The sequence below is a fragment of the Ambystoma mexicanum genome, chromosome 3q, assembly GCF_040938575.1.
Source record: "Ambystoma mexicanum isolate Mex_15411 chromosome 3q, UKY_AmexF1_1, whole genome shotgun sequence".
Lineage (NCBI taxonomy): Eukaryota > Metazoa > Chordata > Amphibia > Caudata > Ambystomatidae > Ambystoma > Ambystoma mexicanum.
The window spans coordinates 269,614,635-269,641,021 of NC_090926.1; the positions used below are offsets into that span (position 1 = coordinate 269,614,635).

Sequence of the window (26,387 nt, forward strand, 5' to 3'; positions counted from 1 at the left end):
GAGACCTCACTTCATTTGACATTAACCAAGTGGAATTCATCTGCGATACTAACTTGGGGATTGTGCGTCCATGGATGAAATCTGGCATAGTTATGAATACTATATGGCAGGCGAGAATGAAAATCTTTGCAATGGGTTTCCTGCTTGCTCAAGATCCGGAAAGAAAAAACAGTGAAAAAAATATAGAGAAACAAACAATAACTATTTCACGAACAAACGTGTGTCAATGCCATAAATGCAACTCTTCAAGTTTCGCCGCATTGGAAGAACGTTTTTCTCAGTTATAACCACCATCGAATCAAGAACCTGATAGGCAAAAAACAGTCAATGCCACACTTGTAAGCTGGAACACAAGGGGATATTCCCATCTTCTTACTAATCCCAATTCCTTTTTGAATGACGCAGATATCATAGTCCTCCAAGAAACATGGCTAAGTGTTGCTCCAATATGGGATAACCACACTATTACAATTAATCCGGCAATAATAGCTCAGAAAGGTCGACCTATGGCAGGACTTTTGGTAGCCATCAAACTGGGAAGCAATATACAATTGCAAGCATGGGAAAACCCCAACAAGTTTATACAGATGGTTAAAATAACGATAGAGTCCCAAAGGATTGCATTAATCAATATGTATAGAAACCCAGCGGCAATTACGGATGTTTGCTTTCATCAGGAACTGTCCAAAATGTTCAATATTATTGCACAAACTAAAGAAATAACTGATGTTATTTTAGTGGGAGATCTTAATAGTGACGCCTTCAAGCTTCAGTTGAGAAAAAACACACAATATTATAAAAAGTGGAGCTGTTTAATGAAGCAATATGATATGAGAATGGCTAACGGGTCATTACCGGGAGACATTCCGCAGCAAGTAACGTGGCAAAGGGGAAAATCAACAAGCACTTTAGATTACATATATCTTTCATCAAGGCTTTTCATGTTATCTACCGAATTTAAGATAATAAAGCAAGAAAGCAGTGACCATCATATGCTATCTTTAATGTGGCCAAGAGACACAAATAAAAAAAAGTGTCAAATTTCAACAGATGCCACAAAAGTTGACAATTAATAATGCCAAAACACGGTTTAAGTGGACACCATCTCAACTGAAAAGCCTACATGCAAATTTGACGTCACAGAAGAGATCATTAAATAGTCAAACATATGTGGAAACGCTCAACAGCTATAAAACCTTTTTTCTTCCATCAGGACGTTCTCATTTGCATACATATAATCAGCCCGTATCCATAAGGGGAAAAAAAACATCGTAAGGAAATGAGACTAGCCAGGCGGCTTCCTTGGCCTGAAAACCAAGAGCTATAGAACCTGGATACGTGCTTATAAAGGACGTCTATTTCAACAAGATGGAGAGGCCTTCTTGACAGCCACAGTTAGTAAAAATTGTGCACAAATATGGCAATTACTCAATTCTAAAATAAACTCAAACATTCAGCAAACTCAATTGAATGGAGCGACTGAAGACCAATGGGTAGCGCATTTTTCATCACTCTATGTAGATAAAGCTTTCCAGTATGCTCCCGAGACTCCGTCAATGGTAGCCTGGAATTTAGAGTGTTCAGAAGAAATAATCATGACACTCATATCAAAATCTTCATCATCATGAGCTGCAGGCCCTGATGGCATAACTAATTATATGCTAAAACAACATCCACAACTTTGGGCAAAGATTCTGAACTCCATTTTCCAGACAATATTGAAAACAAGGAAAATACCTGATTCATGGCGTACATCTGTCATTGTCCCGATTTTTAAAAAAGGGGACCGTAGCATACCAGCCAACTATCGTCCGATAGCACTTTTGGATGCCCCAGGCAAAATATTTAATAGATTGGTCTTAAAGGTCTTTATTAGCTGGACACTTGAAAACAAAAGCAGAGACCGTAATCAAACAGGTTTTGTTTGCGGGTTAGGGACGTCAGTAAATCTAATAATCCTTAAGACATTAAAGGCTCAAGCACAACAAACTAAAACATCACTTTATTTCGCATTTATTGACTTAAATGCGGCGTTTGATTCCGTCTCGCGTGTAAGACTATTACAAAAACTATCTATAGCACAGTGTCCGCAGATTCTAATTGACATAATAGCTGCGCTCCACTCAGGTACGTCCATTCAAATCCGGTTATCTACCACCGGACTGCTTTCATCAAGAATCAGCACATCAAGAGGCTTGAAACAAGGGTGTATTTTGGCTTCATCACTCTTTAATTTTTTTATTCATGATGTCAAAGAAGTATTTTGTAATCTCTATAGGGACTCTCCAAAAATGAATGGTCATATAATACAAGCATTATGGTATGCGGATGATCTGGTGCTAATTTCTAAGACTCCAACAGGCCTTCAAAAACTTATAACTGCACTTTCAACATACTTTAAGACCAATGAACTCTCAATGAACATAAAAAAATCTCAGATCATCGTTGATGTTCCAAAGAGATCAAAAAGAACTAAGTTCACATGGAGAGTTGATATCACATTAGATATTGTCGCAAATTACAAGTACTTAGGCACGCAATTTGAGGCCAACACTGCAACTATTGCCTATAATCACATGCTACAAAGTAAATTGAATACAGCAATTTCACAGTCCAAGTTGATTCTACATAAATATGGCAAATTCTCCATCAGTTCTGCCATATTCTATTGGCAACAAAAAGCAACACCAATACTTCTTTACGGAATGGAAGCCCGAGATATAACTAATATAAAAGAGCTAGATCGAATGGAAGCCAAATTTTGGAGAAACATCCTGCAGCTACCACAAGCCACTCCTGTAGCATGTATTAGATACACACTTGGTCTTACCTCACTGAAAGCAAGATATCACTGGCAGCTTTGTGCTTTTCTTAGGAAATGTTTGATGAACATTGGAGCTGAATCCATTTTGGCTGTATTAGCGACATATATACTCAAATCAAATCATCAATTTGCAGTTGTATGGACTACCTACGTCTATCAAATAATGGTTGCAGCAGAAGTAGATTTAGAAACTCTAATACAGAATCCAGTTCGAGCTAAGAAAAAAATCTTTTTGCATGATTGGCTGGTGAATCGTACTGTCTGTTTGGAATACAGAAATTTTAAGAGTCAACTATTTCCGGATAAAAAAATGGGCACGGTTGAAAACTATTTACTAAAATCTCCATCTCCACAAGTACGCACAGCGATTATGAGAATGCGTTTCAATCTGTGGCTGACTCGAGACATCTTGGCACAGCGGAAACAAATAAAAATGATAGATAACTTTTGTAGGTTCTGTCAAAAACTAGATCAAAAAGAAACCTTAGAGCACATTATAGTAGAATGCCCTGCTTTGTGTGCAACAAGGTTTAATGCTTACAGAAAACATATGTCTGTGGTGGCCAACATACAGCCGAGCTTGAGATGGGCCTATTTGTTAAATTCTGCTAATATGAGCATATTTATTGCATCTATAGAGTTTTTGAACTGTCTGAGCTTGCGCTCTACATGCGATGCTTGAATTTCGATTGCATTTTTAAAATAATGAAATATAAAATGGTCTCTATGAATTTTGAAATCATGTACTTTACAATCAATTCACATGTTTGTAAGCAAAAAAGTATTCTAAATCATATTTTTGTAGTATTCTTGTAAAAATCATTTCTGATTAAAAACAAGAAATAAATAAAAAAAAAAGAAAAATATTTTTTTTAAATTGGAGTTTATGTATTTTATTCCTCATGCATTTTTGCACTTTGTGAGTCCGGCACTATGCACTTTATTTTACGCATTGTTGCAAAATTGCTTATTTGCCCAGTGCGCTAATTAAGCATTTCACTTATACAGTCAGGCACCATGCACTTTATTATGAACATTTTTGCATAATTGCTGATTTGCATTGATGCAGATATTTGCACCCTTAATTGCAACTTTACACAACTGTTGATTTGCACAGTTTATTGACCATCAATGTCTTAGGCCCAAGACGGGCACTTGTGTGGATTTTTGAAGTAGTAGACACCACTCTTATGATAAGAGTTGTTGTTTTTAGTCGGATTAGTTGTACTACGCACTTTATTCTCTACATTTGACGCCTGTGTTTGCCTTATTTTATGGGGCAAACCCCTTATGTGTCATATACATGACATTCAGTAGAACATTGGATTTAACATTAAGTCCTGCACCAGCAGTTGCACTGTGCACTTCACTGATTAATTGGCATTTGAGTTCGACTAAGCATATGATGTTGGGTTACACCCTGTGTTTTATATTGCCTCATTCTGGAGGTGGTTTTAATCAATCCTGTTACCCTCAATTTATTTAATTTTTATTTTTGCATATATGTGGCCACCTATTACTATTCTTTGATAGCACAACTGTCTATTATGTAACACAATGACTTGGTATAGTATACTAGGCCAAGATGGCTGTGTTATTTTTGAATTTACCATAGAGTTGTAAATACGAGATTGTATCAGAGTAGCCAAGCTGAAAGCCCATTTGAATGCATTTTCAAACGAGTTCTGCAAGTGTGTGAAAAAGCGCTCAGTAGGGTGTGAAATGCCTCACATTCTGTGTGCTGTCCTCTTTTTGCCTAGGGCATCGATTGTTTTTATTTTTTTATAATGAAGCCAATATTTCATAATTTCTAAATGTGGCATTTGGAGCATTTTTCTTTGATGGTGAAGCAGAGTGCGACGTGTGTGTATATATATCTCTGAACATTGTCAGCTGGCGGCGGCACTCCTCCATAAATTCATATCGACACCAAAGGCCTCCATTTAACGTCATTTATTTAGTACATGGTGGACAGGATAGAGCAGAGAAAATGACAACTATGCGTTTCAGCCCGGTGGAATCTGCTTGGCCGATATCTAGTGGTAGCTGCAGAGTATTTGTTTTTTCAAAACTCGAAAAGGGACATTGGCAGGACGTGCCAGTAATACTATCCCTTATGTGATGTCTACAGGTACCCATGGTCTTTCACGCGTCGAGGTCCCTCAGATTTCTCCGCCATCATAGTCGGATTCATATCGCAGAGTCCCTTCTTGGCTGACGCCATTATTTAGAACGTTTAATTCTAGTATTTCTTTCTGTCTTTTCGATATCTGTTTACCGCAAGATCTTCAGCGAAGGCTTTAAGGATAAGTTACAATAGTTGACGACAGCCACTCATCTCCACCATCCCCTTCGGCCTCTGAAGACCCCACTGTGCCTCTGCCCTGCACAGTAGGGAGAGCGGGGGTAGGTTCATATCCTAGTCTTGTTAAGAGAATGTATATTCCCCTTTACTCCCATCTATTTTTCCAGACTGCCACCCCCGTACATCATGGAAAACACAGCTTTTTAAATGTTGCCCTCCTGTAATAGGAAGTTTCCCTGGAAAGACCAGCACCAATTGTGCAATCTTTGACTCCCCAGGAATCATGCCGAGGGACAGTGCAAGTCTTGGAAACTGTTCAGGCCTAAAACCCTAAAGTACCACAAGACCAAACGCTGGGCCCACCACATCATTTAGGCTGAGGCTGCCATGGACGTCGAGGGAGCCTTGGTTGGGATCCATCGGTTTACCCACATGCGAGCCTCTGACCCCAACAGACAGGCAGGCTGGCGGTTCGGGGAGGACACCTGGCAGTTCTAGCACTACCAAGTCTCCTCACACTCCCCACCCTCCCACGGCCGAGTCAACCACACCGCCAGAGGTGCAAACTTTCCCATCGTGGCCACCTCACGACAGGCCTCTGAAACAGACGTTAGTCAGTTTCCTACACCGCGTCTAAACCTACATTGCCCTCAGACTGCGACAACTGAGTGTCAAAAGACGCGTCGACAGCCTCCAAAAAAAGCAGAGCTCGAAAATGAGCGAATTAATCAAGAAGCACGTTCCCGACAGCCTGTTTAAATGCCAGAACGTCGGAAAACCATAAGTCTTCATCCCAAAATAGAGGTTCAAGGTACCAAAACCAGGGATTACTCTACCCCCGAGGGAACGCTTTCAGGGGCCATGCACCATAAGAAAACCCCTGTCCCAGAGCCCCCACCTACTGCTTCTGGTACCTCTGTAGTTCATGCTCCTCACAGTGGACCACAGAGCAATTTGATAATGTTATGAGGAGAATGTCCTCTTACTCATTCCTTTGACCACCCGAGGTTCTCCAAAATCTTAAGGGAACCCCACAGAGCGGGGCAGCAGTCATTCAGCCCACTGCTAAAAGAGCCCACTGTTGGGGAGAATTGTCAGAAATGTGCTAATTCCTCTCTACATTAGAGACCCCCAGCAACTTAGATTGTATTACCTGGAGAGAGTGAGACCCTTTTTTCCCCACTCTCTCGTATTTTAATGTGATTTTGAAGACTGTTTCTTTTTGGTTGTGGAGTCTGACAAACTTCATCGGTATCTTCGTTTACACTGTCACACAGCACCTTCAGTGCAGTGGCACATGGAAGTATTTCAGATTTCCCCAAGCTTTAAATGCCTTTTCTTGGATAAACTACTGTTTCCAAGAGCAGTGAAGTGAAATTGACTTTACTTACACTTGTAACTTTCTAGACCAAGCACACACTACCTCACAATAGGGTGCTGGAGGGGTTACTTATATCCCCTTTGCTTAGCTTCTCGTGTAACATTTTTGTTACCCTTTCCTCGATGAATGGCTGGTAGCAGTGGTTTGCTTTTAACTACCGTGGTGTACATTTACCGCGGGCTGCGTTCGCAGCTGCAGTAAAGCACCCAAAGGTGCCATTTTTGTCAAAATGGCCCGGTATTCTTCTTTTTTCGACATTTCTTTGTGGAAAGGTCCTTCTTAAGATTTACTCTGTGCGCCAAACTCACCGAGTGAAGCCCGCCTCTGGCTCCAGGGTGTCTGGCGGGGGCAGGAAGCGAGGGAGGTGTCCGAAACTCCCTGTGCCTTGTCTCCTAGGAGACAAGAATGCACTCTTAGGTGATTGGCTGGCTGGCTGGCTGTCCGGCAAGGACAGCCACCCTGCTGGGTGACTGACAGCTAGGCTGGAATGAATTGGAGAAACCTGCATAAAAGGCAAGGCTTTTTGACTTGGAAGGCAGTCGACCACTGGATGAAGGAATCCGAAGAACTTGAAGAGGACGCCTGCTGCAACTCCTGGACTCCTGGACTGTTGGTTTGCCCGGTGAAGCCCTGCTGCTGTGCTGAAACTCCACTTTAGTTTCGACTCCTGTAAGGACGACTTCTCACCTTGAATAGCCAGGGAGAGTAACACTAGAGCTCCAGGAAGATCCTCCGGACTCCCAGGAAGCAGGACTGAGACTGAGCCACCTTTACAGAGTGCTGGACCCCAGATGCAAGGAAAGCTCATCTCTACAGCCAGCAACTGCAGTGTTGCTATTTGTGGTAGACGAAAGGAGCTGAAACACCAAAGTGCCACTTCTTTGAAGATTGCCGGTTGCAGTCAGTGACCATCCCATTGCAGTGCAGGAGTCCCCAGAAGTTGTCCGCTTTTTTACTTCATAAGCCTAATCACCTTGGGGCCCTACTTTGATTTCTGCTTTTCTATATAGACTTCTAAAACATTGTGCAAGACTTTTACTTACCTGCAAGAAGAGCATTAGTTAAACTTGACTTTTGCTAACTTAACTTTGGCTAGCCTGGCTCCCTGAATGACTCTTCTCTCCTCTGCTTAGGTGTTGCCTTCCTTCCAGGAAGGGGTTAACTGACTTTGCATTGGGGGGTTGTTTTGAAAGCACTTACCTGATTAAGAATAACTGTGTCAATACTGGTCTTATTCTGAAAACCTCTTCTCTTTGACACTCCTGTAGAATTTTCTAAATGCAACAGTGATATAATGTCCCCAGCACCCTAACTATTGAAGTCACCTGAGGGTGTAGTTAGTGTCTGTGGGCCATCCCAAAAGGGTACTTACTGGTTTAGAAATATTAAGTGTGTGTATTTTGGAGTATATTTGTGTTACTATTGCATTGCCCCTTCTGAAGAAGGCTTACTCTGACTGTTAAATTAATAATTGTTTATTCAAGAAACCTTGTCTGTAAGAGTTTATTTGAATACATGTCACTGTGAATCTCTGTGTAACATTGACCCCTCTTGAGATAAGCCTGGCTGCTCAACATGCTACCAACATGTGTAGTAGAGATTTATACCAAATGTTGGGTTCTTATTGGCAGGAGGTCAGGGTTGTTGTAGTGGTGCACCCAAAGGGTACTACATACAATCTTGCCTAACACCCGCCTGAACCAGCAGGAACCAGGTCAATATACGTATTACCATGCAAGGCTCACAAGACCCTGGCTCATACACAGACCCAGAGGACGATGGGGACACAGTGTACTTGGACCAATATTATGATGACGACGTTGACGTATGTCATCCAGTCTCCAGATCACTCCGACCCATCGGTGGCTGTCTCCCCGGTAGACAATCAGTTACAATATAATGACCTGCTTTTAAAGGGGGCAGAGCACTTCAAAATAGACACACAAGAAGCCCAAGTCGACAAAGACTTTGTGGAGGACAAGCTTGGAGATGAAAAAAAATCAGCAACCCAATTTATCCCCCGTTACAATCGGTACAGAGACTCATCCAGCCCTCTCTGCTTACACCCAATTTAACACAGGCAGTCAACCCAAGCATCAAGAAGATATTCAGACCAGACCCCTTATACATCAGGGGCGAATTAAAGCCCAGCTCTTTAGTAGTTAATACTACAAGAAAGGGGACGGGAACCTCTCTACCCCCCTGCCGAAGCCCCTCCTGACGGCGAGAGTAAGAACATATACACCCTGGGCAGGCAGGTAGCTTTCTCATCAGCCTACCTAACCAGGATAGCTAATAACATTACAGCCTCCCTATAACTTGAGGAGAACCATCTCTGGTTCCGGAAGCACCTTAAGACCATCCTCTTTGCTTCTGCCCTATTCCCCTCCCCTGGGCACTCTTGGCACTGTGCACCTGGCCACCCTCTGTCCTCCGAGCCTAGGCTCCTGCTTATCATTCCACCCTCCCGTACTGTTTCCAGGCCACCCTTTGCATTGGGGTCTGTATCTGTACCCATACAGTCCCCCCTCTTCCTTCCTTGCACTTTTCTGACCTACCCTTTCTGCCTCCCTCAACTTAGCACTTGCCACTTGCTGGCTGCACTACTACTTTTGTTTGCAGTTATTTATGTATTTATCAGTATTTATTCCTGCTCTCCCTTTGCTCTGCACTTTCATCCCCCCCCCTTTGCACTTTTTCCTCCTCCTCCCCCTCCCCCATGCACTTGCATGTTCTCAATGTCACTGGGACTAGGCAGATCGTTGTTTTGTTTCTCCCCTGTTCCCCTCCCTTGCCTTGTCGCGCTCTGAAACACCTGCGTATGAGCGTGATAGAAAATCCAAACTATACTCAATAGGATACAGTTGGATCAGCGCAACACCATCAAAGCGAGTCGGCCCACGAGGAACCAGCAACATCCGAACCCACAGGTTTACAACTCTAATGGAATCATAAGTACCTGAACCAGGATACAGACCCCACTAACCCAACCCTCAATCTTCTGCATACTTAAACCCACACAAAACCACACGACCATCTCTCTCCCAGCAATCCGCACACACTTTACCACACCACATCAACACATAAACTTCACCCACAGCACTCAAGGCCTTCATCCGATCCGATACTAGCACCAAAGCCCAGCACTCGGTGTATACCGAGCTGAAGCTGCCAACAGCACACCACTTCTCCCACTCTCCTTCTCCCCTCCTCCTGACTAACCCTAACCACCCTTCCTGTTTACAGATCCACCAGAGCGCTTGGGGACCAATTCCGTTGGTGACGGTGCACTATACAAATACCGCTAACATAACATAACATCGCAGAGGGGAAACAAGTAGCCAACTGCAGCCTCAAAAACAACTTGGATGCAGCAGACCATGTTGGGAGAATCGTGGCAGAAGGCACAATGGTTAAACTCCACGCATGGCTATGTCAATCGGGATTCAAATGAGAAACCCAGGCAGCCCTCCTAAACCTGTCCATTGAACCCAACGCTATGTTTGTCAAAGCGCTGTTGGAGGCTCTCAAGAGCGCAAAAGAGGAATATGACACCCTCCAATCCCTAGGGCAGCTTACCAACAAACACTCTGGGCAAAGGGGAAGCTCTAACTCGGGCAGTCCTCACAACAGGGCTTTCAAAGAGGACAAAGAAGGTCTCGAAGTAGGGGCAGATCCTCCTCAAGAGAGCTCAATACCCCTTAGGTAACGACCACCCGCTACAAGTTCCCTCCCATGCCGCTCCAGTAGGAGGTCGTATTTCACACTTTACCCATGCATGGGAGGGGATCACTTCGGACAAATGGGTACTTTCCACCGTGGCGAGGGTGGGGGGGGGGGGGGGGGAGTATATTGCATAGAACAGATCCAAATGCCATCCAACCACCCACAAAGACAGTCTACACAGAAGGAACAACATATCCTGTTGGAAGAGGTGAAGGTGCTGATTGCAAAGGATGCCATAGAAATAGTCCCGGAAAGCCAGGTAAACTAGGGTAGTTATTCAATGTACTTTCTTGTGCCAAAAAAGAACCTAACAATGCGCCCTATATTAGACCTGCACCCTTCAAACACATATGTCAATCCACACAAATTCTGCAGGACGCTACAAGAAGTGATCCCACTGCTAAAACAGGGGGACCACATGGCAACCTTGGATTTGAAAGATGCATACTTCATAATTCAATGTTGCCAGCGCAATAATATTCTTGCGCTTCAAGATGGCAAATTCAAGGTGCTACCCTTCGGCATAGCCTCCACTCCAAGGGTATTCACTTGGGTACTAGTGGTAGTGGCAGCGCGCCTACGTAGAGAATCAATCGCAGTGTACCCTTACCTGGGACTCCCCCTCCCCCCCCCCCCCAGATTTGTAAGTAAAATACCCAGAGAACAATCAATCTTCTGTTTCAATTGGGATTCTTAATCAACGAGAAAAAACGAGTCTCGTTCCAAGCAGTTCTTAGGAGCGGTCATAAAATACAGAGGGGCTAGTCTTCCCCTCAAACGAAAGAGTACAAAACATACTGCTGCAAATACTGCAGTATGTGGCCGGTTACCAAGTAACCGTACACAAAGCTATGCACTTGCTCAGGATGATGGCTTCATGCAGTTACCTGGTTCCTCATGCACGGTTGCGCATGCGCCCAATGCAAGAGTGGTTAGCGAAACAGTGGTCTCAGACAAGCGGTCAATGGGGATGATCTAGTGGTTTTTCGCTAATCCTAGTTCAAGCATTAAGCTGGTGGACCAAGGAAAATCTGTTAAAGGAAAACCCTTTCACAATCCTCCAGTGAAAGCGATAGTTACAACAGACGCCTCACTCTCTGGATGGGGAGTTTGTTCCCTTCACCACACAGCGCATGTCCTTTAGACACAGATCACAGCCCAAGATCACATTAACCTTTTGGAGCTACCAGCAGTCCTACAAGCCTTTCAGGTGCATCTTAACAGGTCAAACAGTGCAAGTCCTCAAAGACCGCATCCCTGCCATGTTTTACATAAATGAGCAGGGAGGCACAGACTCGCGAAGTCTGTCCAGGCTAGCCCAAAAAATGTGGAAGTGGGCACCTAAGCGTAACATGTTCCTAGTATCTCAGCATGTTCCAGGGGAACTTGATTCTCTAGCTGACTCTCTCGGCAGACATCCCCTACCCAAATAAAACGAGTGGCAACTCAACAGAGGAATTTTAGACTATCTTTTCCCTCTGGGGATATCCTCATTTAGACTTGTTTGCCACAATCCAAAATGCACAATGCCCAGACTTCACCTCCAGGTTTCCCCAACCCAGGTTCAGGGGGAACGCCCTATGGATTAACTGGTCGGAGAAATTTGCACTGACCGCCCCTCAGTCAAAATAGAGCACAAGCTGTACCAGGAACAAGCAACTCTAATCTTGGTTGCTCCAATGTTGGCGAGACAACCTTGGTTTCCGCATCTGCTCAAACTGGCAATGTGCAACCCAGTCAAGCTCCTGTGCCCCTTCAACATGCTTACCCAACACGGGGGACAATGTTACACCCACATCCTCAATCTATGAACTTGGCAGCTTGGCTCTTGAAGTCATAGTTTGGTCAGTTAGAACGACCTCCTAGGTGTATGGAAATCCTCAAGGAGGCATGCAAACCTAACACCAGACACTGTTACTTTAACAAATGGAAAAGATTTGTAATCTGGTGCCAGTCAAAAAATGTAAACCCTATTGAATGTACTCCATCACACAGTCTTCACTACATGCTCCACTTACTAGATTCTGGCCTGGTACTCCACTCCATCAAGGGTCACCTTATGGCTCTATCCACATGCACCACTTCACAGAACAAGGTGTCCTGGTGGAAAGTCCCTGTTAAGGCTTTCATGGAGGGAGTAAAGAGACTTTACCCCCGCCCTCCATTTCCTACCCGCCTCCAGCGTGGGATCGCAATGTGGTACACTCAAAGCTCATAGGTCCTCCCTTTGAGCTTATGCCCAAATCCAGCCTTAAACACTTAACATAGTAAACAGCTTTTCTGGTGGCCATCACCTCCATAAGAATCGACGCACATTCTAAAGCAGATTTACAGGTAGGACAAGCGGTGCTAAAACATCTATTTGTAGCTGTACCTTCTCACAACCCACTAGCTTCTCTAGACGCTGCTCGCTAGTCTATGCATAGCATGTGATCTAAGCAGATCCACAAGCCTCAGAAGGGATGCATTACTCACCGTAATTGTATTTCTGCTGCTTGTATCTGCTTAGATTCACATGCGCTGACCCTTCCTCCCCTGTGGAGTAGAAGGTGCATAGATGTTTTCTGGCTTTATCTACTCTTGTATGCTTTATTACATCTGTATTCACACTACACTTGATGCTACCTCATGTCAGAAAAAACAATCCGAGGGACAACGATGCGTGAAGGACCATGGGTACAGCAGTCGTCAAATTAGGGATAGTATTACTGGCACGCCCTGTCGACATTCCTTTTTTCGAGTTTCAAAAACAAAAAATGTAATACCACTACTAGATGTCGGCCTATGCATAGCATTATAGATATATAGATATATATATATATAGATATATATATATATAGATATATATATATATAGATATATATATATATATATCTATATCAATTTGAGCCAAGTCACACATTCCACAGCGCCACCTAGTAGCCATCGCTGGAGGTTTACCTCCAGTTCTGAGCCACAACAGCAAGGCATTTTGTGTATGCAAATTAGCTCAAATGCAAACCCTTTTCTCCAGGAAATTTTCTTTGCCTAAGAGGGCAAAACAGACATTTTGCAAGGCTACCAAGAGAACTACATACCTGCTTTCACCCTTATTAGGGATCATCAGTGCAGTATAGTCCCGACAGCCTTGTGGTTGGAGCATTTGGCCATGCTTTCCTAACGCCAAGGAAGTTGAGGTGGGTTTAAAAAGGTTTGGAAAAAAAAGAAATCGCCTGAAGTGTGAAAGTAGGAAAGTTCATTTGAGCCGATGGCTACTAGGTGGTGTTGTGGAATGTGTGACTTGGCTCAAATGGACTTTCCTACTTTCACATTTCAGGTGAAGGTTTTTCTTTTTCCAAACCTTTTTAAACCCCCCATAACTTTCTTGGTGTGAAAATATATTTCCCACTCATCAATTACACTTATCGCTGGTCTGTAACAAATACAGCAAGGTAAAACCGGTTTTGTCATTTATGTCACCATTGAACACATGGTTGCCAGTCCTGTGATGATGCAAATCTTCAAATGACTAGTTGTAGTAACAAATCGAGCTTAGCGCCAATGTAGAGTTGAAGTGGAGGGAGAAACTTTGCCTCCCATATTGGTTTCAAAATTACGTCAGTCGTCTCTTTGGGGCTGCCACATTCCAACTTTCCAAGTTTGTTCATGAGTTAGTATATTAATCCCCCGTCTGTCCTAAACACATTTCTAGAGGTGATTGCTGTCACCCAGCCACAGGACTCAGTCAGAAAATGCCCTTCCAAAGAGACAGCATTTTTTGCCTGTGCACTGCTGGTATCCTCGCCTACATAATAGCAATCTGGTCTGGTGAGGAAAGACTCTTCCCCTGCCCCCCCCCCCCTCTTTTTTTTTTTTTTTGCAGGTTCTTCAATTTCACATTCGACATACATAGGCAGAATAGGTCTGACTGTGGCACACAGTACTGAAATTAACTGGGTGTTAGGAATCCAATGGTGTCATCACTCCTTTCCCGGCAGTGACCTCCCTTCATGTGGCCGGGGATAGCATTTGCTACCTGATCCTGACCCTGGGGATGTCTATATGAGGGAGGAAGAAAAACCTTTCACCAGATCTGTATTCAAAACCGATTTGCCTTTGAAAACCACTGAGAAGGTTTGCCCAAACTTCATAAGCAAGTCGTCAAGAATAAGGTATCGAGTAATGCAGATCACTCAAGGCCACGAACACAAGCTGCGCTCTAGTTTCGAGCTCTTGCCTACAGTGGCGAAATTTCAGCAGCTGACCAAGCAGAGCTGCTGGCGGGAGAAGATTGAATCTCTCTGAAGTGACCGAGGGACAAGAAGGCGTTCCTTGGAGCCAACCGGCTCAGCAAAAAGGGAAGCAAACCTTGAACAAAGAACACGCTGCAGGGGCTCCAGAAGCTGAGAGAAGACTTCTGGGTGTTTGCAGGTGTTAGGAGATTGCGTCCACCTTACCAGAGCTTGAGAATGAGCCAGAGAGCCCAACAGGAGCTGCGAAGAGCACAGAAGCCAGGAAATCAAAGCAGCGAGCAGGACGAGCACTTGCTGCCGGTTTACCGCGGATGAGACTAAATACACCAGGAAGGACTGTTCAGTCTACGCAAGGGAAAACGGGACACCGGGGCGTATTGGCAGACATGCAAAACACTGTTAATGAACGAAATAGCCCCTGAAAGAATGTGCAAGTTAACATTGTTATAGAAGGGGGCAAAGTAATCCGAACAAGAGACTTGCAACCATGCGAGTGTATACAATACACATGTGCAAGAAGTCCTTGCAGATTATACACCAGGCAGATATGATGCCAGAAAAGTGTAATATGACTTATCCGTATTGAAAATGTGCGCAGAGTCCACATAAGGAAGCCCTGCCAGGAGAGTATACCAGGTGGAGTCTAATTATGAACATGTGTCTTTATGAGAAAAGCCCTGACTGGGAAAGCAGATCAGGCATTAAGATGAACAAAGTGTAAACCGAAATTAACTCAAGAAATCCTGATCCGAGCACATCAGGAAAAGGCAGAGAAAATATTAATGGAGAAAAGAAACCTGGTAGGAGAGGAATCCGAATGATTTGCCCGCGGCTGAAAGTACTGCGGGCAAATCGTTAGCATGTGAAAGGTGCAAACTACCAAAAGTTTGCACCTTTCTCATGCGAACACACATACATTCACACACACCCCACCAACACCCTCAGCACACCCACACACCCAACATAAACAAACACCACTTACTTTCATCTTCACGCTGGTTCCTTGCAGCGCCCGTTCCCTTTCACTTCTGTGATCGGGAACTGGCGCTGCAGGGTCCTTTTCTTCTGTATTTGTAACAGAAGACTGTGGGGGTGTCCCCCGCAGCCTCGCTCACTATACCATGAAGTATAGTGAGCGGCAACATTTTTTATTTTAACGTAATTTCGACCTAAACCGTAGAGTACACAGGTATCCCAACACAGCAAAGTCCAAGGGTCAAGTTGATTTGTGTGCTAGTCATATTAACACTCCAGAGTGAAGAGAAATCCAGGGGAATCTGCCTCTGGAGCAAGGAATTCTATCCATTAAAACTTTGTGTTGCGAGTTTCGTGTTTTCTTTGTGAGCAATTATACATCACACAAAGCCAAAGACATTTTCCCTTTCCACTTTAGAACTGTTTTGGTAGACTCTGAATAGAACTTTTCACACTGGACGTTTTGTTTTGGGCATTGTGACCGATCCTTAGTTTGGGTTTTATGTAGGGAAACTACTCTAGTGCAGAAGCATTTTCCCAACCCCTTTTATTTTAATGAGTCTTTGACCATAGCTATGAACCACTTGTGTCAAGAGTTTCATTCCAGACTCCTCAGAGTGGCCTATGGTTCTTCCTCCGGTACCACCAGTACTACTTTACTGTACCACCAACCAGTATGTCAGTACTCAAGATACAACTGTGCACTTGGTGTACCCTAACAGTTATGGGATCTCATTCAGCTTTCTTTCTCAGATGAGGGCTCCGACTTAGATTCAACAGGGCAAAGTTTAGTTTCCAATCTAGGGAAAATGCAAAATAAATCCCATAAGGGCCCCTTGCAAACATTGCAGGTCAGAAATTTCAACTTCACAATGCACATTTGGGTGTTGTGCCATCCACTGCAGATGGGAAGTAGAACTGTCCAGTGCCATCTTGATGTGCTGTGCACTGGGAATGGATTGCTATGAAGCAGTTGGTCTTCAGCACTCCTTTGTCTTACTGTGTAAGGTGTAGGGTCGTACATCTTGTAAATTCATTGTAATCTTAAACCCCTCTGCTTTTTTCATAGTTGGTTTATGAAGACTCCATGGACCTGATAGCAAAGCTGCCATGCATCGCAGCCAAGATCTACCGCAACTTATACCGTGAGGGGAGTGGCATTGGTGCCATTGACTCCAACCTTGACTGGTCTCACAACTTCACCAACATGTTGGGCTACACTGAGCCAGAGTTCACAGAGCTCATGAGGCTGTACCTCACCATCCACAGGTGAGCGTCCTCTACTGTAAAATGGGAAGTGGTATGAATAAGCATGATATTGGAGTTTTCGGGTTGAAGCTTCCCGTTCTAAAAGCAAGGCAACCTGAATGAAAGGGAACATTGGCAAGGAGGGTGTGGGTGAACCTCCTATATCTAGGCATGGCAATATTTCATTAGACAGGGTTTCACTGTCAAAATATAACTCCTTTTTCATTTTAAAATGGGCATGTTGACCATGTACTGTATTTATTTTATTGATTTATTACATTTGTTACACGTCCAAACCCTTGGGTATCACAGCGAGGTTACAGACAGCTTGTTAAATTATTCAGTAGAAACATTGCAGAGAAGTTGCAGTAAGACAATCATAAAAGTACTTCCATAAGCCAGATATTAAAAAAGGTAGAGTACTGAGGTGGTGGCGTTATTCGAATTGGTCAAATAACCAAGTTTTGAGAGATTTTTTAAACGCCATGAGGGATTTCTCTTTTTAATGAGTGGGAGGGAGTTGCAGTGTTTTGGAGCTAGGTATTGAAAGCTACTACCTCCCGCTTTGGAGTTTCTGTAGCGAGGCGTGGCAAAAAGTAGAAGGTTGTTAGATCTTAAAGGTCTAGTGACTTCTTTTTTTGCTAGTACTTTGTTCAGATAGGAGGGAGCTTTATTTTGGTGACATTTAAATGTGATGCATAGCATTTTGAAGAGACTCTGGCTGCTATGGGCAACCAGTGGTGATCTCTTCTGGTTTTGGAGATATGGATTGACTTTCTAATTCCTATGGCGGCCCGTAAGGCTTTATTTTGTATCAGTTGGAGTTTTTTTAGGTTGGTGCTGGATGTGCCTAGCAATAGGACATTGCAATAAGAGAATCATGGCTCTGGCCAATATAATGCAGTTGGTAGGGGAGAGGAATTGTCGGCTAAGGGTTATTAGTTTGGCTGTATAAGCGGTGGACGAAGAAAAGGCTGCTGATGTGTTTGGTCATCGAGAGATTTGCGTCCAAGTAAACTCCTAGGGTTTTTACTTGCCTCAGTATTGGTATCATGGAACCATCAATGTTAATAGATGCATAGTCAGGAGGTAGGGCCCCTATTTTAGATTTTGACCCCACGATGAGAATCTGTCTTGTCATCATTGAGGCATACTATTAAGTGCCATCCAGTTTTGGATGATGGCGTAGATTTTGTTAATCGTTAGTGTCTCTTGGGGGTAGTTCCCTGGGAGTGGAATGAGGATCTGGGTGTCGTCTGCAAAATTTGTGTAGATGACACCCATATCATCTAGGGTTCAGAATAGAAGCTTTGTGTAGGCGTTATAGAGGGTAGGTGATAGGCAAGAGCCTTGAGGTACTCCAATGGGGACTGCAGCTTCTTTGCCTATAGAGACTCTAGGCACGATTTTAATTCACATGGTGGCGTCGGTGGAGAAGTTAGTTAGCTAGGGTGGCGCAGAGTTTATGGTCAACAAGGTCGAACGCTGCTGATGGGTCTAATAGGAGAAGGATGCAGAGTTGACCTGAGTACCTAATAGAGTCCATCTGGATTTTGAGGTCCAGTAGGGCAGTTTCAGTGCTATGGTTAGGCCTGAAGCCAGATTGTCTGGACCCCCTAGGAGCTGATTGTGTTCTACATGTGTTTGAACTTGGTTGTATGCTATTTTATCAAGGATTTTGAGTAGGAACGGGACTGTTATTGGCCGGTAATTGGTAGGTATCGTGGGATCTCGAGAGGGTTTTTTAGTAGGGGAGTGACCCAGGCTTCTTTAATACTGCTGGGACCAGGTTGGTGTTGAAGGAGGCATTAACCAAGTTAATAATGATGGGTGTGAGAATGTGGGCACATGATTTGACTATTTGAGCTAGGGCGGTATCTCCTTTGCAGTTTGAGGCTTTGGGTTTGGAGATAGTGTCCAGGATTTGGTCTTGGGAGACGGGAGTGAACGAAGAGAAGGGGCTAGTATTCACAATGGGATTCAAGATGAGGTTGGCATTGAGTGGTTTGGTGGCTAGTAGTTGCTTTTTTGTAGAAATTTTGGTTAGTAAGAGATTAATTTTGGCGGCTAGGGCATCTTGAATAATGGTTCACCATTCTTTACTGGAGTTGGCGGCAATGGTAGCCGGAGTAGGGTTTTCCAATTCTCTCAAAATTTAGAAGAGTTCTTTGGAATCAGAGGCAGCATTACTGATCCGGGCGTTATAGGTGTTAGCTTTGCAACTGATGATAGCTGTTTTATAGCTTGTTTGTTAATTGGAAGGTACTTTCGGTTTCTATGGTGGAGTGTTTTCTGTGTGCATGTTCGTGGGCGTGTTTCTTTCTCCTGAGTGCAACAAGGTCGTCGTTAAACCAAAAACATGACCGTTTCTCCGAGCGTTTGGTTTTGGTAGTTAGTGGGGCTACAGCATTAATGGTGGAGGAGAGACATTTTTGGTATGTGTCCGCTAGAAGACACTGGTTGTCACTGACAATGGACCGGGGTGTCTGTTTTGCTAATCATGGGGTTGAGCTTTTCAGGAGTAAGCTTGCAAAGATGTCTGGCTTCGTAGGTATTTGTGGAGTTAGGTTAAGTGGGAGTGGGTGCATCAGAGATGATGGTGAACTGGATGTTGTGGTTGTCTGTCCAGTCTAATGGACAGATGAGTCAATGGTAAGGGTGGTATTGAGACTGAGGATCCAATCTTGGGTTCTTCCCTTAATGTGGGTGGGCGTTCACTAGCTGAATGAAGCTCATGTCCTTAAGGGCAGAGTGTAAGGCTTCAGCTTCAGCTTTAGTGTCTAGGCTGTCGTTAAATCCTAAATTAACATCACTGAGGATGACACATTTGGTATTGGGTTTGATGAGTGGGGCTAGCATTAATGGTATGTCTATTTCGGGGTGGCTATATGGGTTGGGTGCTCTGTAAATCACTATGAAGTTCATAGTTGTGTTTTCGTTAATGGCTAGTTTGGCTAGAAGAAGTTCATAGCCTTCAATGCTATCAATGGGGTTGGATCTCAGTTGGAGTTTGGTTTTGGCTATAATGGCTACTCCACCTCCATGCGAATGAGATCTCAGTTCTGAGGATGGTGTAGTCTGGAATAGCGAGTGAGAGGGGGCCTGGGGCTTGGTGAAGCCAGGATTCAGTGACTACTGATAGGCCTAGTTGTAGTTTTGTGATAAGGTCGTGAATTTCAATGGCGTGAGCTCCTAGAGAGCGGGCATTAATGAGCGCACCTTGAAGGTTAGTGCTCGGTTTCAGCAGAGGGGTGACTGTCACCGTAGAGGTCGCTGGACATTTAGAAGTGAAATCAGTTTTGGAGGTCAGCTTGGGCTTATGTAGGCAGTGGGTCACTGTAAGTGGAGTCTGCTCGAGGGATGTGGGGTGTGGTTTGACAGCATGAGCACGGAATAAGGTACGTGATCTTAGACGCAAAAGTCTGGTCCTGCCTATGATTGGACAGGAGAGGTTGTCTCAATGTTGCTGTGATTAGGGATGTGCTCTAATGTGTGTCTGGGTGAAGGTGTTGGTATCGAGTGTGGTAGCGATAGGGCTAATCGTGAGGAGGTTAGTGTGGGATGGAAAGGGAGGAAGTGATGGCAGAAATGGTATGGGGTGGTGCTGGGGACTGGAGAGTCCGTTTTTATATCCTACATCTTTTGATGTAAATCAAGACATACAAACGTGCTTTCAGTACCTTGCTCTGCTGCTCTCTTAACTTCCTACTCAATTAGAATACTGAAAGCTCTGAACTGGCTAGGAGGACAGCAGAGTGGGCCTATTGATCTGCATGTGCTGTGCATGGGCATCTCTAACCTTCCATGGATTGTTTCCCTCCTGTAGTGATCATGAAGGTGGCAATGTGAGTGCTCATACAAGCCATTTGGTTGGCAGCGCCCTATCTGATCCTTACCTGTCCTTCGCTGCAGCCATGAACGGGCTGGCTGGCCCTCTGCATGGCCTTGCCAATCAGGTATGCAATTATTATAACTGCTGTTTGTGATTGTCTGGTGTTGAAACATTGGTCCTGACCATGACTGCTCTATTCTTAAAGGAAGTGCTGGTGTGGCTGACAAACCTGCAGAAGGAGCTTGGTGGCGAAGTGTCGGATGAGAAAATGAAGGAGTATATCTGGAACACACTCAACTCGGGCAGGGTAAGTGTGGATGCTTGCTCCACCCAAGGTATACCCACAGGGTAAAAGCAATGCCCCACCACCTATAGTCAACTGCACCTCTACTTCGAAAGCAACCCCTTTTCTGCCCTCCTTCAAATTAAAACCAAATGCCTAATCGCCCCAATCCCAAAGGTTACCAATTCACAGATCAACATATGCACTGCTCCTTGTGCTGTTAAAGCAAATGTACCCCTGTGGCATCCCTCCAGCGGGCACATAAAAAGCAGACTCATATATTGTTGCTTATTGAGACTGAGAGGATTGGAACTGTGCAGCTCCATGTGTTGGCAAGGGTACTGCATTCCTAAGCTCTGCTCCTTGTGCTAGAGTTCTGTTGGGGAGAAGGCTAAAAGGGAACATAAGCAGTGTTCTGTTGGGAAGATGGGTTATGTAGATTGGTGCTCTGCTCCTCCCCTCTGGTTGATGGTCTTCAGGTACTTGTTTTTGCTTAGCTGCTAATGTTTCCATGTGCTGCTGTTAGCCTGTTCAAGGATACATTGCTTGTCCTAAAGGTAATGATGCTTTCTTTATGCAGGTGGTGCCTGGCTACGGGCATGCAGTACTGAGGAAGACCGATCCTCGTTACGCCTGCCAGAGAGAGTTTGCCCTTAAACATCTCCCCAACGACCCCATGTTCAAACTAGTTTCTCAGCTCTATAAGATTGTCCCTGATGTTCTGTTGCAGCAGGGTAAGGCCAAGAACCCTTGGCCAAATGTGGATGCTCACAGTGGAGTGCTTTTACAGGTAAGCAGCCCAGGGACAGCAGAGGTGTGCTGTTAGCAAAGCGGCTATGAAAATATGTAATTTAACTGTGTATGGCATATTCACAATCCTCTTCCCATTGGGACCGGCCCCTGTTCCTCAACCCTAAGCAACGTTGTCACCTTCCCTTCAGATGTTATAACTTTGACCGTTGACTTTGACCAAGCTCCTGGCTTCAAGCTTTAGCCCACTAAACTCTACTTAGAGAGACACAACGCACTTAAGGGAAACCGGTCCTGCCCTGCTCCTCCCTGCACTATGCTCACTAGATACACCTCTGTCCTGAACAGCATGCACTTATATTTCCGTCTTGAGGCCCCCCAGAAAATGCACTGCTGTCATTGCATCTCCGTCCTAGCTAGAATCCTGGCTATTCCAGTAAGAACACCCACACACCACTCTGCCGCGGACACTCCACCATTACCAGAATGTATTTTTACAGTTCGGGAGCACAGTTAGAAGTGCAACTCTGTCCTAACCAGAACCCTTTTCTAGTCTAGTAGAGATGCACATACACATTTGACGGTGCATCCCAATATTGACCTGCAGCATTCCATGTTCTCCCCTTACAAAGACACACACAGCGGTCAGTACATCCCAGTCCTGGCTTGAAGAATCTTCTAGTTTTGCTGTCCTGTGGCCCAAACACTGCTCTACAACTGCCACTCTATCTTGATCCAAATCCCAATGTTATTCCAGCAAGGAGTTTCACAGGCAGCACCTAAGTTCTGACCTGAAGTCAAATCGGACTGATTCTTACTGCTGCTGCCCTCCTGGAAAGCCACACGCCTGTCTGCTAATGCACCTTAATCTTGACCCGTACCATATAATTTCATTTTGGTTTTGATCCACAAGACCACCCTGCTTTCAAGCTCTGAAACCACACTTCTGCGGCAGCATACCCTTGGCCAGCATTGTCCGTTTTTTCAGTGCTGGCACTTGCACAGCTCTGCCACCTCACTCTGACCTTCAGCATACTAGAATAGGCAGTGTGTGACCTTTCACCAACCGGTTCTGGACATAGCCTTCACTTCTGATCTATGCAGCACGCTCTACTTGTATTATTGGAAAGACAATGCACGTCTAGTTTTGTTTAATGTTTCTTTCTTTAGCACACCTATTATGAATGAATTCCTTATTTTTCTGCCAGTGGTGCCTAAATGATCCAATGTGGGGCAACCCGTGGTGGCTACCTTGTTGGCGATTGGGCTTTGGGTGTTGTATTCAGGCACACCTTTACACTCCTACCATGGTCTGTGCCTGGGTCTGATCTGTTTCTGTTGATCTTTCTTCACAGTATTATGGAATGAAGGAGATGAATTACTACACTGTCCTGTTTGGCGTCTCACGGGCACTGGGTGTTCTTGCACAGCTCATCTGGAGCCGGGCGCTGGGCTTCCCGCTGGAAAGACCCAAGTCTATGAGCACAGACGGCCTCATGAAGCTTGTCGGCAGCACCAAGTCTGGCTAATGGCAGAGTTTGCGGATAGTTACCAGCCATCAACAGAACTTTAAAGAGACAGTACAGCTTTCGCTTCGAAGGGCCTTTAAAGACTGCTTTAAAAACATTGAATTACTTTCTCTTGAGCATCGACAACAAAAGTGGTTTGGGTTATTTATGGTGTAAATAAGGAAAAATGATGCCGACGTTCAGCTTGCAGCCCTGTAGGCTGCTCAGGGATATTTTAGCCTGATGTTGATTTTAGTAATGTGGGTCTCATCTTGTGCAGTGGGTTAGGGGGGCATTTTGTACCCCCCAACCCTCTGCGCCATGTGAGATTCCACACTGTGGCACAGACTGGTTTGCATCTGTTTTGTTCTATTTGTTGTCTTCTAAGGAAAGATTGTGGCCCCCTGAAGGCGGGTACTGCCCCTTTAAATACATGAAGGATGGTGACCTTGTGCTGTATATGTTCCGATATGCGCCAGTTGCCCTTGCACCCATACAGAATAACCTGACTAATCTTCTATATTTTATACAGGAAAATGATACAGGGTCGAGGGTGGGTTGAGTAATTTTCCATTTCACCGTTTCCTGCAGGACTGCACATGTACTATTGCCTTTAAACTGTTTTGCAGTAAAACCTGTGAATTTTATTTTGTATTTGCTCTAAATATAGGATTTGTACAGCTAGCATGTGGCATTTCGTACATTGCCCCACTTTCCTTTTGCTCGTTAACCTGAGCCATGGTTCAGATTCGGAAGCTGATGGTGAAAAAACACCCGTTGGTTTTCTAGCAGTTGTTCAGTGATAGATGCACAATTCCCAACCATTCGGACATATATTGGTATCCCAACATGGCTTCATGCTGATGACATTCCCCATCTGTTTTAGTTCCCTTTCAGGCCAAGCCGGATATGGCGTTATCTCTAGACGAGCATGGAGATTTGTTATGGGTGCATGGCATCAACCCATGTCTAATATTCTAACACCCAACCCTTTTTTTCCTTTCAAGCCTCCATTTTTATACGGAGTAATCCTGCATATAGATAGTGTTGGTGGTTTGTACTGCAGGTCATGAGTTGGATTTGGCAATTTGAGAAACTGAAGGTTTACCTTTTTAAATGCATCTGAGGGAGAGGAAAGTTGTCCAGAGCACTGCTGTAGCATCCCCTTTTCAATTTGCAATCTTTTTTTATTCAACGTAACACCTACCAAATTCAGGCTACTCTGGTGCAGTCACATGGCTAACGGCACCACCAGGTGAGCTTTGATTTGGAGCAGCCTCTTTATGACTGGGGACTGCTGTTAATACACTCCTTTGATATGTTTTGGAACTGTTTTGTCCCTCATGTCTCTTTAGTTGGACTACTTTGCTCTAAACCCATGACGTCAAGCTAGGCACTGTATAAATAATCGAAGGATGTCAGTTCTACTTCAGACTTCAGGTTGTCCTGTAAACCTACAATAAATGTTTTTATTAATAATTGTGTTGCTTTACACAACAAAAAGCTGTGTCTTTGTTTGAAATGAGTACTGAATTCATACAGGAGGTTCTGTAATGGCGGAAATAACTCAGTTTCAGTATTCACAAATGCTTAGTGCCATTTTTAAATGTGGGCATCAACCCTGCAGTGAATAGAACTACAATGCTCTATGGTTGCCTGACATAAATCAAATGCTGTTGAAAATATTCAAAACATACAGTAGGATGGTCATTCTGGACGAATTTAAACACTGCACTTTGAACAATGCGTGTTTCCAAATGATTAAAAACCTAACATCTAGCAGCCTGGCTACAGCCAAAGACTAAAAGGATATTTGAGGACCTCACTGATTCCATCACTCATCGACTAACCTTAAATGTTGCAAATAGTTTCCTCAAGAACCTACTAAATGGGGTATCCTGGCACCACCTAAAACTACAAAGACTCTGGTAGCAGTGGAGCTGCACTGGCTTTCATCCCAGCAGAATACTCTTTAAGACTGTGTTATCCAGAAGGCAACCACTGCTATCACACCTGCCTGCCTCACTGCAAAACTCTGTAACTGATGTTGGTAGCGCTCCTCCAGGAGCCTAGCCGTTGCTAGGCTCGACATGAAACTGTTGCACTTGATGGGAACAGGAAGTATGTCGTCTCATGATATGTCCCTGCCTTCTGAAAAAACATCCTAGGAGCTATCCGGACCATGCTAAAGCTCTTGCAGTTAAGGAAAGAACACAATACCTTACTCATCCATCATAATCTAGGTTTCCACCTGGTCTTTTGTTCTTGCATCACATCTCGGCCCCATGGCCTCCGTACCCAAAAAATGAATAAAAGTGGGCACTACGTGTGTACTTAGCAATCAAAATGCGATGGCCATTATGTATTCGGGTTCACTCCAGTGTCGCAAAAAGCACCTCGGGAGAGCACAGTAAGCAGAGAAAAACCAAGGAAATCCTTCTGAAGTACTAGTTGAACCTTGGTGTTAAGTACAAGTTCAATTCATGAAAACACGATCTGAACAATTGAGAAAAATGCTGTTCTAATCAGTTGGTTGTTGACAACTTTATTCGAAATCTTCCAGCCATAACATCTTTTTTTGGTGTCTTTTTTTGCTTTCTACCCCGAGTGGCGCGGGTATGCCCAGGTGTGGGTCCTGTGCCTGCTGGGCCTAGAGACCCCAGCTGCTCACCGATGAGGCCCAACAAGGCTGAAACCTGTCTGGGGATGCTTGTGGTGAAGTGCAGAAGGGATGTGACCAAGCAGTTTGGGCTGGACGGCCCCTTTTGTGGTGGGACCACGCCTGATTTGCATATGGTCTTTCCCTTTTTGTAATGGTTAGGCAGGCGAAGAACGATGGTCTGGAGGGTTGCCCAGAACAATGCCAGAGGTTAAGATTTATTCAAAACCTTCCAGACGTCACTTCTTGTTTAGCTTTGACACCTTTATGTGAACCAATAGCTATATAAGAGGTCAGACCATCAACATCCAATTCTTTCCAGATGGAAACGTCAGAGAAACGTCTGTGAAATATGCAATGCAACCCGTTTACAATCCCTAAATAACTGGTACTTTATAAAGACGACTCTTTTAGAAGAATGTGGAAAAAGAAACCTGCCTACCACTGAAAACATTAAAATGTTACAACTCACAGGTAGGTATTGTCTACTCTCCTTGCGTTGTACATGTTGTATGCATTGCCTGTAACTTTGTCATTTTTCTAAGCTGTAACCTTGTTCTAATGCGCCCAGATACCTCGTGGTTCGGTGCGCTTCATAAATCAATAAAACAAACTGCATACTGGATGATAGTTAATTATAGTGAGTCCCCAAACATAATACTTT

The 26,387-nt window shown here is 44.2% G+C and overlaps 1 protein-coding gene across 1 annotated transcript in view; it reads left to right on the forward strand.

The window, feature by feature from the left end:
* The window catches only part of CS (citrate synthase), a 257,651-nt gene extending 233,084 nt beyond the window's left edge, over positions 1-24,567 (forward strand). Inside the window, exons 7-11 of the mRNA XM_069653742.1 lie at positions 16,513-16,712; positions 20,518-20,647; positions 20,729-20,830; positions 21,387-21,596; positions 22,912-24,567. Of these exons, the coding sequence (XP_069509843.1) occupies positions 16,513-16,712; positions 20,518-20,647; positions 20,729-20,830; positions 21,387-21,596; positions 22,912-23,085 (816 nt within the window). The 3' untranslated portion in view covers positions 23,086-24,567. The remainder of the gene's footprint in view (positions 1-16,512; positions 16,713-20,517; positions 20,648-20,728; positions 20,831-21,386; positions 21,597-22,911) is intronic.
* Positions 24,568-26,387: the final 1,820 nt, after the last annotated feature.